Source organism: Colobus angolensis, unplaced genomic scaffold (genome assembly GCF_000951035.1).
Source record: "Colobus angolensis palliatus isolate OR3802 unplaced genomic scaffold, Cang.pa_1.0 Scaffold23, whole genome shotgun sequence".
In the NCBI taxonomy this organism is placed as follows: Eukaryota; Metazoa; Chordata; class Mammalia; order Primates; family Cercopithecidae; genus Colobus; species Colobus angolensis.
In genome coordinates this window covers 12555260-12570194 of record NW_012115488.1, presented here as the reverse complement: position 1 = coordinate 12570194, position 14935 = coordinate 12555260, and the positions used below count along the sequence as shown (strand labels likewise).

Genomic DNA, 14935 nt, shown 5'->3' with positions numbered 1-14935 from the left:
CAAATGATCAATGAATCATAGAATTGGCTTTGTGAAAAAATTAATAACATAGACTGCCACTTATCCTGATAAAGAAAATAAGAGAGAAGATCCAAATCAATGTAATCAGAAATGACAGAGGGGACATTACCCCCAACCCCATAATAATACAAAACACTATCAGAGACTGCTGTGGACACCTGTATGCACACAAACTAGCAAACCTGGAAGAAATGGATAAATTCCTGGACATATACAACCTCCCAAGACTGAACCAGGAAGAAATTGAATCCCTGAACAGACCAATAATGAGTTCCAAAATTGAAACAGTAGTAAAAAGCTTATCAACCAAAAAAAAAAAGCCCAGGACCAGATTGAGAAAGGACTTCACCCTAACCCATTCTATGAGGCCAGCATCATCCTGATACTGAAACCTGGCAGAGACACAACAAAAAGAAAGATTCAGGCCAATATCCTTAATGAACATAGATGCAAAAATCCTCAGCTAGCAAAGCAAATCCAGCAGCACATCAAAAAGCTAATCCACCACAATCAAGTAGGCATCATCCCTAGAACATAAGATTGGTTCAACATATGCAAATCAATGAATGTGATTAATCAAATAAAACTAAAGACAAAAACCACATGCTTATCTTAATAGATGCAGAAAAAGCTTTCAATAAAATTCAAAATTTTTAATGTTAAAAACCGTCAATAAACTAGGCATTGAAGGAACATACTTCAAAATAATTGGAGCCATCTATGACAGACCCACAGCCAACATAATACTGAATGGGCAAAAGCTGGAAGCATTCCCCTTGAAAACTGAAACGTTACAGGGATACTCTCTCTTACCACTCCTATTCAGCATAGTATTGGAAGTCCTGGCTAGAGTAATCAGGCAAGAGAAGGAAATAAAAGGCACCCAAATATGAAGAGAGGAATTCACACTATCCTTGTGTGCAGATGACATGATTCTATACTTAGACCACCACATAGTTTCTGCCCAAAAGCTCCTCGATCTGTTAAACAATTTCAGCAAAGTTTCAATGTACAAACACAAGTAACATTCCTATACACCAAACAACAGTCAAGCTGAGAGGCAAATCAGGAACACAGTCCTATTCACAGTTGCTACAAAAACAGAATAAAATATCTAAGAATACGACTAACCAGGGAAGTAAAAGGTCTCCATAATGAGAATTACAAAACACTGCTCAAATAAATCAAAGATGACTCAAACAAATGGAAAAACATTGCATGCTCATGGATAGGAAGAATCAATGTCATTAAAATGGCCATACTGCCCAAAGCAATTTACAAATTCAATGCTATTCCTAATGACCAATGACATTCTTCACAGAATTAGAAAAACCTTTTTTTGTTTGAGACAGAGTCTCGCACTGTCCCAGAAAAAACTATTTTTAAAAATTCACATGGAACCAAAACAGGGCCTGAATAGCCAAGGCATTCCTAAGGAAAAAGAACAAAGGTGTAGGTATCACATTACCACTTCAAACTCTACTGCAAGGCTACAGTAACCAAAACAGCATGGTATTGATACAAAACAGATACATATACCAATGGAACAGAATAGAGAGCCCAGAAATAATGCCACACACCTACAGCTGTCTGATCTAACACAAAGCCTACGGAAACAAGCAATGGGGAAAGGAGTACCTATTCAATAAATGGTGCTGGGATAACTAGATAGCCATATATAGAAGATTGAAATTGGACAGACATCATATACACAGATCAATTTAAGATGGATTAAAGACTCAAATGTAAAACTTAAAACTCTAAAAACCCTCAGGAAAACCTAGGATATACCATCCTGGACATAGGACCTGGCAAAGATTTCAAGGCAAAGACACCAAAAGCAATCACAATAAAAACAAAAATTGACAAGTGGGACCTAATCAAACTAAAGAGCTCTGCACAGCTAAAGAAACTATCAACAGAGTAAAGAGACAATCTATAGAATAGGAAAAATATTTGCTTACTGTGTATCTGACAAAGGTTTAATATACAAAATCTGTAAGGAGCTTAAACAAATTTATAAGCAAAAAACAAACATCCCCATTAAAATGTGGGCAGAGTGCATGAACACTTTTCAAAAGAAGTCATACATGTGGCCAACAAGCATATGAAAAAATGCACAACATCAATAATCATTAGAGAAATGAAAGTTGAAACCACTCTGAGACGCCATCTCACAGCAGCCAGAATGGCCGTTATTAAAAAGTCAAAAAATAACAGATGCTGGTGAGATTCGGGAGAAAAGGGAACACTAATATACTGTTGGCGAGAGTGCAAATTAGTTCAGCCTTTGTGGAAAGCAGTGTGGCGATTTCTCAAAAAACTTAGAATTACCATTCGACCCAGCAGTCTAGTGGGATTTATTTTTATGGTGGAATGTGTTATATTCCTTTGGGTATATTGGATATATAAATCATTCTACCATAAAGACACATGTATTTGTTTTTTCATTGCAGCACTATTCACAGTAGCAAAGACATGGAATCAATCTAAATGCTCATCAGTGGTAGACTGTAGAAAGAAAATGTGGCACATATACACCATGGAATACTACACAGCCATCAAAAAAGAATGAGATCATGTCCTTTGCAGCAACATGGATGGAGTTGGAGATCATTATCCGGAGCAAACTAATGCAGGAACAGAAAACCAATACCATATGTTCTCACCTATAAGTGGGAGCTAAACAATGAGAACACATGGACAGAAAAAGGGCCTACTTGAGGGTGGTGGTGGGAAGAGGGAGAGGATTTTTAAACATACTTATTGGGTACTATATTTATTACCTAGGTGACTAAATAATCTGTACACCAAACCCCACAACACACAGTTTACCTATATAACAATCCTTTGCATGTGTCTCTAAACCTAAAATAAAAGTTAAAAGATAGCCTTAGGAGATATACCTAATGTAAATGACGAGTTAATGGGTGCAGCACACCAACATGGCACATGTATACATATGTAACAAACCTGCACGCTGTGCACATGTACCCTAGAACTGAAAGCATAATGAAAAAATAAAAATAAATAAATACATAAATAGATAAAAAGATTGAATGCTTCCAATAATATCTTGACACCTAAAAGGTAGAAATAAATTGATAGTCTCAAGGTATCTCCAGCTTATAGACTTTTTTTGTCTATTTTCATTATGTTTAAAGTAGAATCTTGTCAAATTGACATTTTTCAAGGTCAAAAATTTCTAATACTGGTACCTTATATGGTTCAATTTAATATTTTGAGACTGAATAATGTCCTTCAATTTTGAATATGTTTTTAGTATATGCATGCTATACTGTTACTTTTATGAATCCAGTATACACCTAGTACTTTAATCATCATTAAATACAAATGCATACAATTTGTAGAAGAGCATACATTTATAATATGTCAAAATGAAGAAAACATTTTAATTTAAATTATTTAATTGGATAAAATAAAATTACCTCTCATGTGACAGTGTAAAATATGTTTTACATATAACTGTTCTTATAAATGTTTTGTTCTATATTAAGGCACAATTTATACTTGGTTAATACACAGAAGAGTTAAATAACAGAATCATCTAAAAGTTTAAAGCTTAAAGCTAAAGCATAAAATTTCCTTGTGTTTGTCTTTCTGGATTAGAGCCATATCTTCTGTGTTCCATTTTTTCTGGAAGGATACTCCACTGGCCAATTGCTGAAAATAAGAATTTTCTTTCATCTTATCCTTGTGGATTGGACGGGTACAAGATGGTAACTTAACATTTTTGCATCCTCCGTCCAGCAGACTAGAATATCTACCTTCCATTTGGATTTTATTGAGCCATACTTTTCCCAGTGGAAAGCCTTAACTTTTTAGAAGAAAGAATGTGGCTTTGTAAATTTTATCATAAAACAAGTGTAGATTTTATATTAGTGTGATTTCTCCAGTTGATATCACCAATGTAAATAGCAAATCAGTGGCAATACTAAGGGCAGGTGGTAGACAGTGTGGAGTGTATGTGTGTGTGTGTGTGTGTGTGTGTGTGTGTGTGTGTGTGTGTGTACATATATGCTTATATACGTATTTATATGATGTGGACATAACTGAAATTAGTGACATAGGTATGTGGTGAAGTCACAAAGGTTAGATTTGATTATTAAAAGATATTTTGTTAATAGATACGCTTACCAGTATAATCACAGATTTATATGAAGCAAAAAATCTTGAATTTTTGACTTTAAAATTGGACATTTAAATAACCTTTACATCCATTAAAATTTCAGTTTACTTTTTCCAAAATCAATTGTAAGTTTAAAGTGTATATTATAGGAGTACTCACTTTTTGTAACTTTGTAGCAACAGGTTAGCTGAAGAAAAATCTGTCAAACTTGGCAATGGTTCAGAAAATATGTGAACCTGTCACTGTAAGCAGTCTCAAAGGGCGAAATGCATTACAGGAGCTAATTAACCTTAGAAAATAATTACACAAATATGCAAATGTTGTTTAGATAATTCCATGTGCTATCAGCTCAGGTAGTCCATCATAAATGCAGACCTTGCAATGCCTAGGTAGTAGAATCTGGCATAGTTGATAAGGCTTTGGTTACTGCATCACTTCTGTTTGGCATTTAAGGATTAATGATGGCAAGAGTACATTAGGAAATTCAGCCTGTATTCTGAATGTAGTAGAGTTCTGGTGTAAATATCCCATACACTCTGCCACCAGCAAATGCTAATTAATGAATTTAGGTCTTTTCATGCACTTTGTACGTTAGCATATTCTAAAGTCATCGAGTTTAAATCAAGTTGCTCAATACAAAATGCACTCTAATGTGAAATTCACGGGGAAACCTGTGGAATAGATTTAGTATGTTTGCATTTCTGTAATTCAAGCATATTAGAAAGCCTTTCCTATTGAAATCTGTTTAGTCTCAAAATACACTGCTGATAATATATACCCTCTGGATTGTAGTCACAATATATAAATATATAATGATTGTAGACACAATGTGGACTGTGGGTTGCAATGACACAAATTTGCCTTGGAATAGCATCACCACATTTATAAAATTGGGATTTTAGTATGTATTATTAGTAATGTAATATTCCAGAAATATATATACACATATATTTAAAACTACTCTTAAGTTTATTAATTTCTATGTTTAACATTTGTAGAAGGCTGCAAATATTTGGCAGAATTTGTTAAATCCAAAAATAATGGGAATCTAGCTTTCTTAAGTACTGTAAATAGTAAAAAGCCTTAATTTTGTGAAAGCCTTGGGAAGTAACACATATGAAAGTTGAGTTTTTTATAACTAAGGCTTATCTCCCTTATATTTTGTTTTGTAAAGTAATATTTTGAATAAAACTATTTAATTGTATGTCACTAGTCTTTCAGAAATGGAGTTCATATAACATCATTAGCCTTCTTGAAATGACCCAGTGTCACTGTTGTGCTTGTCAGTTATTGTGCTTTGAATATGGCAGTGCCCTTAATTTGCTCATAACAATACTTATGGTCTCGCACTAGGTGCTGCATGTGCTCTTTTAATTTTTCTGGTTTTCCCGTTTCTTCAGTTAGTAGCAAACTTTCAACTATCACTTATTACTCTTACTTCTTCTTACTCTTAAACCTATTTGAAACCTTTCTCATTTGCTGGTTGGAAATGCCCAGTGGGTTCAGATGATATATTTGGTGTACACATGTTTTCATGTCAAATGGGAGCTAAACATTGTTTACTCATGGACATGAAGATGGCAACAAAGACATTGGGGACTACCAAAGGTGGGAGAGAAGTAGGGGGCAAGGGTTAAAATACTAACTGTTGGATACTACGCTCACTGCCTGGATGATGGGATCATTCATATCTCAAACCTCAGCACTATACAATGTACTTATGTATCAAACTTGCACATGTACCCGCTGAATCTCAAATAAAAGTTTAAATTATTTTTTAAAAGATTTGAAGATGTAAAAACCCTGCTCAGATGCTAATTGACCCTAAGAAGACATCAGTAATTGCTAAGTGGTATTTCTGATTTTCCTGTTGTTTATTTGTTTAGTATAAAAAGCATGCACTTAGTAGAAATTCTGGCCGTTCAGAGAAGTGTGAAGAAACTAAAAATAGAAAGCTAGTCATATTCCAACCATCAGTAGACAGCTCAAATGCTTTTAGTGTTTTATTTGATTTATTCTTTTGAAAAGTCTTTTTCAAGCTTTTTTATATCATAAAAATTATACTACATATCATATTAGATAAGCTGCATGTATGATAAACTCATAGAATAGCTACATAATATTTCATTCAACAGATAAACTATTATTTATATTTCCATTATTGGATACTGATGCTTTATCCAAAGTTTTGCTTTTATAAATGAGACATTGATGAATATCTGACCACCAATCTTTTGCCACATTCCAGATTATTAGAAGCTGGATTCCTGAAATGAAGCTTAAATACTCATTTGTTTTCATTTTTGAAATGTACTCCAAAATATTTTGTCCACAGTATCACTGCCAATAACACTAGCGTTGTTAATTATTTTTTGAATGCCTGTAGCATGCCTTGTATTTATAGTTTGAATTAAAAAGATAGTCTATTTTCAAGTTGGTTATATTCTAGAAGGAGGGAAAAGCGACTTGACATTAAACAAATTGAATAGAGAAGAACCAATGAAATGGTATAGGATTCAAATTAAGCTACCATGGCTGATGGTAGAGCTGGCAGGTAATCCTGAGCCAGCAATATTTTGCAGTTGTTTTAAAAAGGGCATGATAATAATACACGTAAATAGCTATAAATATGTTACATATATTTCTTATAAGACATTTCTTATAAATAACTAGTTCCTTTTCTGCATGAGATTCTGACTTTCAGTTGACTTTCTGGCTCTTCTCCTGGAAGCCTGATATAGTGGTGTGTTAGGTTGAGTTTCCCAGATAATAAATTTTGAAATGGAAGTTTACATGCAGGAAGATGGTTGAGGAGTCCTCTTGGGATCAGCACTTGTAGGGAGTGAAAAAAATAGAATTGGACAGGAGTTGAACTGCAGTGTAGTCACAACAAAGCCCTCAGCTAACCCCATGGTAGTCTCTGGATCTGAGATGACTTTTCAAAGATGTTCTGCTGTAGGCAAGTGACCAGGTGTAGGACTGTAACCTTAAGCAAGGTTGCTTTTTGGCTGAGGGCAATTTCTAGAGTGCCTCAGCTAAGGCCAGCACTCCCACAGCTAAAGAAATGAGTGCCTTATAACTGAAGGGATTCTGGGCAGCACATCATAGCATTCACTCTTAAGTGGATGGTCGCTAGATAATATTGCCTGTGGTAAAAAAAAAAAAAAAAAAAAAAACCCTAATTTGTAAACTCCATCAGGATTAGTAGGAATTAGAACATGGTATACCATAGCTTTGATCTTCCCTAAGAATAGTGACTCAGAATTGAGCGTCTCTTATGGGATGGGATCTTGAAAGCCATACCTGTGGAGTTATTGCAAAGGTATTGGCTTCTGTGGTGTATAAGGTTTTTATGGGTGCTGACGAGTTGATGGGTGCAGCACACCAACATGGCACAAGTATACATATGTAACAAACCTGCACGTTATGCACATGTACCCTAGAACTTAAAGTATAATAAAAAAATAATAAAATAAAATAAAATAAAAGATTTTTAAGCCAGGATAACTCCTGCATCTGCTCAAGGTGAGCCTGATTCCCTCACTCCAAAGTTAACACCCCATATTCCAAAGATAGTAAATCCTCAGAGGTTCTGGGGGTTGGCACAAGGACTGCTGCAAGACTCCCACTAAAAAGTAGTGTCTGGTGGCTGCCTGGCTAGCAAGATTGATTCCCTTTCTGTATCTTTTTTAGTCAATGGATATCAAGTGTGGCCCAGAATAGTCTTATGAGTTTGATGGTTTAGTTGAGCCTATAAAAGACCCCCTTGTGGATATTGTAGACATTTTTCAGTTGGGTCTCACTTTTTAGAGTGTTTGGTTTAAAAGTCTAAAGCTAAAAACTGTAATTTCAGCTTGACCTTAGTCAAACTGAAGATATTTAAGTACTTGAAGCACATGGAAACTTGAAGTTTCTCTTTCCCACTGCTGACAGGCCATTAACAGATATTATCTCCATCAACTGTGGAGGAAAAGACTCAGCTATAGTACTATTCTCTGTAAGCAGCAGAAACAACTGTGGGTTCTTAGCTCCCTTTAGTCATAGATGGGCCTGGCTGGCACTTTCCCTCAAATCCTGTGACTCACAAAATTTTGCTCATTTTTCTTTTATGATGATTCATTCTATCCCTTTCTTTCCATTCACTCTGCTACCACCCTGAGGAGTATTATAGTCTTTATCATCTCAGAAATGTGAATTACTGAACTACTCCTTGCCTTTAGGCTTTGTGTAATCTGGGCTGCATTGCCTGTCTTACCTCAGACTCAGTTGCATAACTGAGTTTTGTCTAGGGCTCTCAGACTATTAACGTGTAATCCAGATTTGCCTGGAGCATAAGGTCCCTGGAAATAGATAGTGAGAGGGAAAGCTAGAAAGATAGTTTTAGAAAAGATGTTGGCTAAAGAGTTCCAGTTACTTTGTAGGCAAAATCATTTCAGTAAATGACTTTTTTTTTTTTGGCAGTGGAGTGGCTTGATCAGAGCAAGGCTTCAAAAAGATTGATCTGGCAACAGAGTAAAGGGAAAAACTAGAACAAGGTTCCCCATCCCCTGGGTCACGGATTGGTACTGGTCCATGGCCTGTTAGGAACTGGGCTGAACAGGAGGGGTGAGCAGCAGGCGAGCAAGCCAAAGCTTCATCTGTGTTGACAGCTGTTCCCCATTGCTCACGTTACCACCTGAGCTCCACCTCCTATCCAATCAGTTGCAGTATTAGATTCTCATAAGAGCATGAACCCTATTGTGAACTGCGCATGTGAGGGATCTAGGTTGTGCGCTCCTTATGAGAATCTAATGCCTAATGATCTGTCACTGTCTCCCATCACCCCCAGAAAGGACCACCTAGTGGCAGGAAAACAAGCTCAGAGTTCCCACTGATTCTACATTATGGTTAGTTGTATAATTATTTCATTATATATTACAATAGAAATAAAGTGCACAATAAAGGTAATGCACCTGAATCATCCCAAAACCATCCTCACCACTCTGTCTGTGGAAAGCTGTCTTCCACAAAACTGGTCCCTGATGTCAAAAAGGTTGGGGACTGCTGGACTAGAAAAATTGAGACTAAAGTCTATTGTAAGAAAACCTAAACAGTGGTGGGAATGGAAAGAATGAGACAAATAGGATCCCAACAGTATACAGGAAGAATTGGTGACTGAGAAGACAGCAGGGAGAACCTCACTGAGGTCAGATAGTATGGATTTATAATGGCCCATGAACCTTGGTTTCAGGACAGTCCAACAGGAACAAAGGAGGTAATACTCACACACTACTGCTTCTGAAGTCTATGTGTTAATACCTCTAACTTATTAAAGACCAGGATCATGGTATACTTATCATTCTCCACCTCCACTTTCAGCACAAAGCTTAATGGGGACAGAGTAATCTAATATATATGTGTGTGTGTGTGTATATATAAATATATACACATATACATACATATAAATATATATAGACACACATAAATATATATATACACACACATATATGTAATCCTGTCCATATATGGAGTATTTAAGACCATCTCAGGTATTTAAGATGGTTAGTTATGCCAACCATTAATAGGTGGAAACTCTGGTAACTCTCCTTCTATTTTGTTTTCATATTTCTTTCATTGCGAGCTATAACTAGGGTGATCAGGTGTTCAGGATTTTTCTGTATAGTCCCAATTTGGACCTGTTTTCCCACTACAATTACTGATAATATCTTTCTTCTTCACTCTCAAAAGTTCGAACAACACATTGTATGGTCACTCCAGATATGTCTACAGAAAAGTACTAAATATGTATGGTTAGTTTAAATAATAACTATAAAGAATACACTTGTGTAACTATCAAAGCAGACAAGAAATGGAATGCTGGCAGCCACTAAAAGTCAATTTCTTAGTCACAACTTCATTCCCTTCCTTAAAGTTAACCACTTTCCTCATTTTTATGATAACCATTTTCTTACTTTTTAAACTAACAAAAGATAAATTATCAAAGCCTAAAATCCCTATAAGGTTTTCCTTCCAACTCTTCTGTGTGGGTAATTTCATATTTATGTTACTAAGAAATGATTTTGGAAGTATGTTTGTATTTTAATATATGACTACAAGGTTGTAGGTAATCAGCCTGAAGATAAATGTTGTGTTTTTGTTACTCATTTATTACACTAAGATTTAATGAACAAGAAGACATAGTTCTTGGCCTCAAGAATTTGATAATCTAACTAGTAATTACAGTACAGCTCCTTCAGTGCAATAATAGGAAGCATGCACAAGATGATGTTAGAAGACATTACCCTAGTCCTTGGGAAAAATAGAGCCGACTTTCCAGAGGAAGTGATATCTCATTTCAGTCTGAAGACAAGTAGGGAGTATGCAGTAGAAGGTGGTATGGGAAGTGAAGGCAGAGCACGAAGATCACTATCTCGACAAATGTAATAATCCATAGCAAGAAAAATATGGCACAATTAGGTTACTTCAAGTTGCTCCCTACAACTGGAACACAGAGAATGTTCTGTGTGTCTTCTCGGGGGAAAAGGGATGTCTTCGGGGTCAAGATATTTCATAGGGCAGTGGTGAAAGATATAGTTCGATAGACAATGCTAGATCATAAAGGGCCTTGAATGTCATACTGAGGAGTCTGAACTTTATAAAGGGCCTTGAATGTCATATTAAGGAGCTTGAGGGCTAGGCTCAGTGGCTCATGCCTGTAATCCCAGCACTTTGGGAAGCTAGGGTGGGCAAATCACTTAAGGTCAGGAGTTCATGACTAGCCAAGCCAACGTGGTGAAACCCCATCTGTACTGAAAATACAAAAATTAGCCGGGCGTGATGGCATGCTAATGCCACGTAATGGGGTACTGTAACCCCAGCTACGTGGGAAGCTGAAGCAGGAGAATCACTTGAACCTGGGAGGCAGAGGTTGCAGTGAGCCAAGGTCGCACCACCATACTCCTACACAGGCAAGAGAGCAGGACTCCGTCTCAAAAAGTTTAAAAAAATAAAGGAGTTTGAACTTAATTCAGAGGACAATGAGAAAATTGTCCTAAATTGTCTGATTCTAAACAGAGAGTGAGTACCTTGGCAACATGATCACATTTGCTTTCTTGACAGGTTATTCTCACTACAGAATCAGAGCATGTAAATGGTCAATCCTACAGGTCACTACTAGGCTAGGCTAGAAATTGTTGAAGCTAGGCTAGAGATTGTTGCAGTCATTCACTTGTGAAATGGTGGTGGCTTGAGCTAACCCAGATGAAATGAGAGAAAAGTAGATGGATTTGGGAGACAGTTGGTGGCAGGATCAATAGAACTTTAATGACTGATTGTATGAGGAATTTGGGGCAGAGAGAAATAAAAGTTGATTATCAGATTTCAGCTGGATATGGGGAGCTTAGACAATACTTACTACAGTGCTGGATTGGTTGAGTTTGACATGTCTATGGTACATACAGAAGGAAATGACCATTAAGTAGTTGGCTTTGTGGCTCTAGGGAAAAATTTAGGACAGAGCTAGACATAGGGCAAACTAGCTTCTAGATGGTAAGTGAAGCCATGCATGTGGGGACCTTAATAATTTATTATAAATGTGATTGTGTGCATTATCTAATATCCATGACGTTCTTAGGAAATGAGTCTTTTAGTGTTCAAACTTCTAAGAAATATTTGTACAAAACATTTTCATGAGGTTTCAGTTCTTCACAGTTTGCTTTTTGATCAGTATTATTTCACTTTTTAGTTTGTCTTTGTTTTTCACATTATCCAGGTTTTGGCTTTAACCACAATATGTCAGCCATAGAAATAAACAGCAAAATGAAGTTATTACATAACTTTTGCAACTTAAGCAACATACATTCATTTGGATTTAGCAAGTTAGGAAAAATGTAAAAGGCCTAGGTTTGTATATTTAGGGGTTTTTTCCCAATTCCAGAATATAGAAAATGCTTTTAGGAAAAAAGTGTGTATATATATACATATATATGTGTGTGTGCGCGTGTGTGTGTGTGTATATATATATATAATTTTCAATAGAAAATATTATTCATTTTTCCTTATTTTTAGCTTACAGAGATACTTAAAATCTTATAAATAAAATAATTTAGATATATATAATATTAAATATTTTCATACATATGGGAATGTAAATACATTTTTTAGTATTTTATCAAAAGATCAGTATAACTTTCTGCTATATAATTCTAATGTACTTACTAATTTTTGAAGGGCCTTCAAAAAGTTCATGGAAAATGCTTATTATGAAAAAATCTATGCATGGATTTCATTTTTATTGCACCAAAATAAACTCTTACTAACTTGCTATAACATGCCTGAAGAGGATCTCATTCAAGGCCCTAAGAAATACAGGGCATCAGTTTGAAAAGAGCACCTGTCAGAGCAACATGAATTCTGCTAAAATTGAAGCAAGAACAAGCATCAAATTTACAGTGAAGCTTGGGTGGAAGAATGGTAAAATCACTGATGCTTTACAAAAAGTTTATGGGGACAGTCTCCCAAATAAATCAATAGTTTACAAATGACTAACTCATTTGAAGAAGGGACAGGACAATGTTGAAGATGAAGCTCATGGCAGCTGACCATCTGCATCAATTTAAGAGAAAAAAAATCTTGTTTGTGCCCTAATTGATGAGATCAGTGATTAACAACAGAAACAGTAGGTGACACATAGACATCTCAATTGATTCCACCTACACAATTCTGACTGAAAAAATTAAGGTGAAAAAACTTTGTACTCAATGTGTACCAAAACTGTTGCACCCAGATCAGCTGTAGATGAGAACAGATATTTCAATGGACATTTTTAACAATTTGAATCAAAATAAACATTTCTTTGAAAAATTACAACAGGAGATGAAACATGGCTTTACCAGTACAATCCTGAAGACAAAGCACAATCAAAGTAATGGCTACCAAGAGATGGAAGTGGTCCAGTCAAAACAAAATCTGACTGGTCAAGAGCAAAGGTTCTGGCAGCAGTCTAGGGGGATGCCCAAGGCATTTTGCTTGTTGACTTTCTAGAGGTCCAAAGAACAATAGCATCTGTTTATTATGAAAGTGTTTTGAGAAATTTAGCCCAAGATTTAGCAGAAAAATGCCTGGGAAAGCTTCATCAGAGAGTTCTCAACCACAAAAATATCCTGCTCATTCTTCTCATCAAACAAGGGTAATTTTGCAGGAGTTTCTCTGGGAAATCATTAGGCATCCACCTTGCAGTCCTGATTTGGCTCCTTCTGACTTTTAGTTTTCTAATCGTAAAAAATGTTTAAGGGCACCACTTTTCTTCAGTTAATAATGTAAAAAAGACTGCATTGATATGGTTAAATTACCAGGACCCTGAGTTCTTTAGGGGTGGACTAAAAGGCGTGTATCACCACTTACAAAAGTTTCTTGATCTTCATGAAATGTTCAGAAATAAAGTTTCTTTTTTTATTTTTCTTTTAATTGTATTTTTTTACAAACTTTTTGAAGTCCTCTCATATTCTCTAATTTGAGTTTTCAGTGTGGTTCTTTTGTATTATGTTTGTTTTGAATGAGCTATAACCATTGTATTTCCTATGCTGTGTATTCAACCATTTAATTGTTGTTTGCTATGATAATAATTAGATATGGTATGTAATATATGACATTTGTTTCCCTTATAGGAAAATGGTTCTCCTGAAGAACATGCAATCTATGTTTGGGATCATTTCATAGCTCAGGCTGCTGCTGAGAATGTGTTTTTTGTTGCTCACAGCTATGGAGGACTTGCTTTTGTTGAACTGGTAAGTGCATATTTTACTCTTTTTAGTTCTAGTCTCCTTGTAGGTTTATCCCCTCTCCTTTGTTTCTGTTGGTATCAATACTCTTTAGGTTATGTTATAAAGGGTGAAAATAACATATTTTGAGTAAATAATTTTATGATGTTTGAAAAGAATTTATTAATTTATTTGTTGTATTATTATTATTTTTTTTTTGAGACAGAGTCTTGCTCTGTCGCCAGGCTGGAGGGCAGTGGCACTGTCTCAGCTCACTGCAACCTTCGACTCCCTGGTTCAGGCTATTCTCCTACCTCAGTCTCCCAAGTAGCTGGGATTGTAGGCACGCACCACCATGCTCAGCTAATTTTTGTATTTTTAGTAGAGACAGGGTTTCACCATGTTGGCCAGGATGGTCTTGATCTCCTGACCTCGTGATCTGCCTGCCTCAGCCTACTAATTTATTTTATGGTGACAGAGCTTTCTAGTGCTAACCAGAAAGCTTTCTGCCTGTTCCTTGTTTACATATTACTTTTTAATTTCTACATTATAGTGCCAGTTTCCATACATTTCATGATATTTATTGTTTCCTGCTTTATGTATACACCATTCAGGCTTGTGTTATCTATAAAGTGTTTAAAATTTCAAGAGACCTTTTGAATACTTAACATTTTGATATTTTAACCTGACTTGTACTTGATACTTGATCAGAATTTTATATAATTAGTATGAAAACTACCAGAAAGCTTCCATTAATCTGCTTCTAATTAGAATGCATTGCTTGGTCATAGAAATCTTCATATTTCAAAGTAATTTGATACTTAGAGTTAAGATTGAATGTGTGTGACAGAAAAAACCTACCAAATTTCTGAATTCTCCCTGTTTTAGATGCAATATTACAATGTCACAATCATGGGCCAGCATGGTTAATGTGATATAATCAATTCTAATAATGAATTAATGAAGAAGTCGTGCCTCCCTGTCCGTAATCTCTTACGTTACAGGAAGTTACCAATCCTACCATAAA

The 14935-nt window shown here is 35.7% G+C and overlaps 1 protein-coding gene across 3 annotated transcripts in view; it reads left to right on the top strand.

The window, feature by feature from the left end:
• FAM172A (family with sequence similarity 172, member A) overlaps window positions 1-14935 on the top strand; it is a 499710-nt gene that overhangs the window by 280842 nt on the left and 203933 nt on the right. For all 3 annotated transcript variants that reach the window (XM_011944264.1, XM_011944266.1, XM_011944267.1), the window contains one exon: window positions 13816-13935. In XM_011944264.1, the coding sequence (XP_011799654.1) occupies window positions 13816-13935 (120 nt within the window). The remainder of the gene's footprint in view (window positions 1-13815; window positions 13936-14935) is intronic.